The sequence below is a fragment of the Bos grunniens genome, chromosome 5, assembly GCF_055505025.1.
Source record: "Bos grunniens cultivar Pamir isolate PY7600 chromosome 5, Bosgru_T2T1.0, whole genome shotgun sequence".
Lineage (NCBI taxonomy): Eukaryota > Metazoa > Chordata > Mammalia > Artiodactyla > Bovidae > Bos > Bos grunniens.
The window spans coordinates 13477135-13483134 of NC_141169.1; the positions used below are offsets into that span (position 1 = coordinate 13477135).

Genomic DNA, 6000 nt, shown 5'->3' on the forward strand with positions numbered 1-6000 from the left:
TTCAACATTCCTGACCCATGTGATGCCTTCAAAGTTTGCAGTTCCATTCCAGACCATGTGAACTACATTCTTCTACTCATAACATCGACAGACCATAGATTTTTATATCATCTGAAATTCAAAACTTCTCCAGTCTTTTCCATAACAAAATATTTCAAACACCTCATCAGAATCCTATCTCTCTCATTAACATTATAGCCACTATAACTTTTAGAAACTAGCTATATTTTTCCTTAGCATGTTCATCACTATTAAGAATTATTTTTTTACTAAATAAATACTTCTCTCTCCAAAATGCCATATAACTTTATTTCTCTCTCAAGAATGAAAACTCTTAGAGAATAAGAGTTTTGTTCATAATACATGGCCAAAATTTACAATAATGTACAATATAGAGTTGGCATTAGATAATATCTGTTGAATTATTGAACGAATAAGGTAATTCCAGTGAATCAGGTATTTTTTTAAAAAACATTATTGTATATTAAGCTAACTTTTTCAATTATGTCTATAAGATTGTTTCCCTAAAACTATCTCAGAAGCATGTGCATTTTGGGGTTAATGTTTACTTTAGAGTAAGTTTACAAATATAGTAAATTATAGTACAGTAAATTAACTATAGTATAGTAAATAAACTATAGTAAATTAGGCACATTATCTTTTATGATTGAATGACACTTTTTCCCATCTGTCTACATTAAAGACTGGAAACATTAAAGAGCCAAAAACAAACAAACAAACAAACAGTTCTTTCTAACCAAAAGTATGATTTGAGAAGTGATATACATATATATGTTATAGAAAATTTTGGAACAAAGCCTAGATCAATCATATAAGAAATTTCTTTGATATTTTACTCAGAAACCAGAACCCCCTCTGATGCCTTTATTTGGGATCATCTACAAAGGTTGTTTTATTTTCTTACTTTTAAATATTATGTTGTAACTCTACTTTTTAAAAAAAGGTATAATTCCCATTGTAAAATGAGAATTAAGCAATAATGTGAGCTTTCTATCAGTGCTGCTATTATTTATAAAGTATCATATAGAACGTAATTGAGAAGGATAATATTATCGTGTCGCTCCAAAAGCAAAACACAAAGTCTAACAGTGCTTGAAAAATGATCAGTCAGAGTGATTATACTCTTAAGAGCTAGTATTTAATATGAATTTTTATTCATTTTCTCAAAATTAGTCATTGCTTTTTTGTTTGTCCTTTGTCATCATTAAAGTCTATGATAAATTATCATGTAATTATGATTGAATAATACATAGCCGAAATTCATAGTCTCATAGGAAGAACATCTTGAAAGCAGAATTTCAGGGCTAGATGGGCCATTAGAGATTAGCCAGTCCTACCATTTTATTTTACAGATGGGCAAAAATGTCCCCGAGAGGGAAGTTGACTTGCCTGGAGTTTTACAACTGTTTAAAAGGATTAGAATCTAGGTCACTCAGTGCTGGGCTATTTCCATTTTATTAGATGATTGTGTACCATTAGGCACATTCAGAGAGCAATAATTCTATTTGTGCAACATTTTCTGTGGAGGTGATTTCCAAACTTTTTCAATAACACACTCTAATGAAAAATTTTGAGGATACTCTTAAAATATCTAAAATTATTTATTAAAAAATTACTTACTAAAGTACTATATATATATTTTCATAATAGAAATTGAAAAGAATAATGTAGAGTAATAACATTTTCAAATAATTTAATTTTATTACTAGTACAAGCATCCTTTTCTATTTTCATCCAACATTATTATTAATATTGTAGAGAATGAATGTGTTATATTTTATTGTGCTTCTTCATTTTTGAAAATCTTGATTTAAATATTATTTAGAGTGATGTAAGAGTCAGATTTTGAATTCAGGTTATTTGGATTGTTGGTTTTTTTTTTTTTTTTTTTTTTTTCAGGCAGGCCGCGCGTCACCGCGCCGCCCCGGCCCAGTAACCTGAGGAAGGTCAGCACCGCCGCCATCTTGCGGGCTGCCATCTTGCGGGCTGACCTTCGACCCCGCGCGCCGACACCTGGATTGTTGGTTTTAATAACTATTATAGAAATAGGACATTTAAATGGAAGAAATAGCATATAAACTTCCACTTATAAAATGAGTAAATTCTGAGAATCTAAACTACTAGTTAATAATACTATATTATATACATGAAAGTCACTGAAAGAATAAATTTCAAATGTTTTTACCATACACAGTCAGTTCAGTCACTCAGTCATGTCCGACTCTTTGCTACCCCGTGAATCACAGCACACCAGGCCTCCCTGTCCATCACCAACTCCTGGAGTTTACCCAAACTCATAACTATTGAGTCAGTGATGCCATCCAACCATGTCATACTCTGTTGTCTCCTTCTGCTCCTGCCCTCAATCTTTCCCAGCATCAGGGTCTCTTCCAATGAGTCAGCTCTTCGCATCAGGTGGCCAAAGTATTGGAGTTTCAGCTTCAACATAAGTCCTTCCAATGAACAACCAGGACTGATCTTTAGGATGGACTGGTTGGATCTCCTTGCAGTCCAGGGGATTCTCAAGAGTCTTCTCCAATACCGCAGTTCAGAAGCATCAATTCTTTGGCACTCAGCTTTCTTTACAGTCCAACTCTCACATCCATACATGACTACTGGAAAAACCATAGCCTTTACTACATGGACCTTTGTTGGCAAAGTAATATCTCTGCTTTTTAATATGCTGTCTAGGCTGGTCATAACTTTCCTCCAAGGAGTAAGCATCTTTTAATTTCATGGTTGCAGTCACCATCTGCAGTGATTTTAGAGCCCCCAAAAATAGTCAGCCACTGTTTCCACTGTTTTCCCATCTATTTGCAGTGAAGTGATGGGACCGGATGCCATGATCTTCGTTTTCTGAATGTTGAGCTTTAAGCCAACTTTTTCACTCTCCACTTTCACTTTCATCAAGAGGCTCTTTAGTTCTTTTTCACTTTCTGCCATAAGGGTGGTGTCATTTGCATATCTGAGGTTATTGATATTTCTCCCGGCAATCTTGATTCCAGCTTGTGCTTCTTCCAGTCTAGAGTTTCTCATGATGTACTCTGCGTATAAGTTAAATAAGCATGGTGACAATATACAACCTTGACCATACTCCTTTTCCTATTTGGAACCAGTCTGTTGTTCCATGTCCAATTCTAACTGCTGCTTCCTGACCTGCATACAGGTTTCTCAAGAGACACGTCAGGTGGTCTGGTATTCCCATCTCTTTCAGAATTTTCCGTAGTTTATTGTGATCCACAGAGTCAAAGGCTTTGGCATAGTCAGTAAAGCAGAAATAGATGTTTTTCTGGAACTCTTTTGCTTTTTCAATGATCCAGCAGATGTTGACAGTTTGATCTCTGGTTCCTCTGCCTTTTCTAAAACCAGCTTGAACATCTGGAAGTTCATGGTTCACATATTGCTGAAGCCTGGTTTGGAGAAATTTTGAGCATTATTTTGTTAGCATGTGAGATGAGTGCAATTGTGCAGTAGTGGCCATAGGACTAGAAAAGGTCAGTTTTTATTCCAATCACAAAGAAAGGCAATGCCAAAGAATGCTCAAACTACTACACAATTACCATATGCATACATACATAAAGTGGTAATTGTGTGACATGATGGAGGTGTTAACTAGTTGTAGTGTGGTAATGATTTTGCAATATATATGTATCAAGTCATCATCTATGTCTTAAGCTTATTCAATAATATATGCCAATTATATCTCAAAACTCAAAAAAAATTAGACACATGTAAAAATGGAAGAAATAGCTCATTGGCTGCAGCTAATATAATGTGATATTCAATTTTAAACTGTTTCTCTAATTATGCAAAAATTTGTAGGTTGAATTCATCTTAAATTCTAGTCTCACCTGGGAATCAGTAATTTATTCTTGCAAACAAAATCTAGATTTTGAACAAATGCTGTAAATATCTAAAACTGTTTCTTTGAATGAAAACGTACAGAAAAAATTTTCATTTAAAATGTTGATATGTACACATTTTTACAATAACTACACAACAGGAGAGGTATTTCCCCAATTTTTTCCCTTCAAAGTGTTCTCTTCATAACATGAAGATATTTTGGAAACTAACTGCTTTCTCAGTCCTTGTTAAAGTCACAGTGCAGTGCAGTGCAGTGCAGTGCAAGTTGCTCAGTCGTGTCCAACCCTTGTGACCCCATGGACTATACAGTCCGTGGAATTCACCAGGCTAGAGTACTGGAGTGGGCCTTTCCCTTCTCCAGGGGCTCTTTCCAACCCAGGGATCAAACCCAGGTCTTCTGCATTGCAGGCGTATTCATTACCAGCTGAGCCACAAAGGAAGCTCAAGAATACTGGAGTGGGTAGCCTATTCTTTCTCCAGTGGATCTTCCTGATCCAGGAATTGAACCGGAGTCTCCTGCAGGCAGATTCTTTACCAACTGAGCTATCAGGGAGGCCCTAATGTTAAAGTCACAAACATTCTATGAAAATGTTCATTGTAAATAATATATGAATTCACACTTCAAAAGTCTTCTAGATAATTTCAGTATTCTGGACAACTTGTCTGATTTGGTTAGATTATCATTATTTATATTTCAGTGTGGCTGATGAGCTGGTACTAAAGATTATAAGCTTTAATCTGCCATTTTTTATTGTTCAGTTTTTCTCTCTTCCTCATATCACCAATTCATGACTTTTAACAAAAATACCCTGTCGTTTTATACCCATTTAATGAGGATCAGTTTATTTACAACTGGGTAATATAATACACAAATCTCCTTCTTGGTTGCCTGTACACTGAAATACTCTCTGTTTGAAAGTGCAAAGGTATGAGTGGAACCACCATATCAAACTCTCCATTGTGGAACTTCTGTTTCTTTGGTATAGCAATACCACATAACATGAATTTATCTAGATATGAATCTGGTATAGACTGAGTGATGATATTGCTATGAAATTACGTTAATGGCTAAATACCAATAAATATTGTTGTTTGTTTTTTTTTTTGTCATTCTTTTAAAGTGTAAGTAGAGATTTTATTTTTTTTTCTGTCACTCCAATAGGTCATTTTGCATACACAGGTGGGTGTTTTCACCCCTCCTTGCAGTTAACTGTCTTTTGTGAGGTTGCTTACCTTGTTGGCCTACTCTTTAAACTGAAATCAAGAATGTAACAAAAAACAGTCTAGAGAGAGTTTGCTCTGACTAGGTATCTATGTAGCTATAACTAAGATGATTATCGAAGATGAGTCTAGCATTCTCTTGAGAAGTTATCTATTTGCTGATGGTTTGAATATCTTGGTTTGATTTGGGCTAGAATACTACTTTCTTGAATTGAGATTGGATGACTACTTATAGAAACATTAAAGTTTCTTTGATGTTTTAATTGCTCAAAGTTTAAGTTTCATTGACACTTAGATACACTTCACACAATATGTTGTTCAGTGACTGAACAACAACAAAGTGTTTCTTAAGAGATTACTGATAGCTTAAGGTGAATGATGTCAGAATCATGATCTTAGAAGAAGATGATTCAGCTTCGGAACCAGGGAGTAGGCTTGATCATTCAAGAGCTTTTGTGTAGCAGAGTTTTATTAAATTACGAAAAGGGAGAGAGAAAGCTTCTGACGTAGACATGAGAAGGGGGATGGAGAGTGCCCCCTCACTAGTCTTAGAAAAGGGAGTTATATACTTTTTAAACTGGTTATTACAATAAATCAAAAGAATGTTTCAAGGTTGTAAAGATCTTACTAGACCCAATCCCACAATTTACATTTTAAGATAACAAGATTAGTCAGGAGGTTTTCAAGAAGGAGAAGCTGTTCTCAAGCAGGGAAAATTGTTGTTATATAATTCTTAGTATAGGGCTTCCCTGATGGCTCAGAGGTTAAAGCGTCTGCCTCCAATGCGGGAGACCCAGGTTTGATCCCTGGGTTGGGAAGTTCCCCTGAAGAAGGAAATGGCACCCCACTCCAGTATCCTTGCCTGGAGAATCCCATGGACTGAGAAGCCTAGTA

At 35.4% G+C, this 6000-nt stretch overlaps 1 protein-coding gene across 1 annotated transcript in view; it reads left to right on the forward strand.

Moving 5' to 3' along the window:
* Positions 1–2399, forward strand: part of TMTC2 (transmembrane O-mannosyltransferase targeting cadherins 2) — a 497284-nt gene extending 494885 nt beyond the window's left edge. The window contains exon 11 of the mRNA XM_086398903.1: positions 1921–2399. Within this exon, the coding sequence (XP_086255029.1) occupies positions 1921–1962 (42 nt within the window). The 3' untranslated portion in view covers positions 1963–2399. The remainder of the gene's footprint in view (positions 1–1920) is intronic.
* The last annotated feature ends 3601 nt before the right edge of the window (positions 2400–6000 follow it).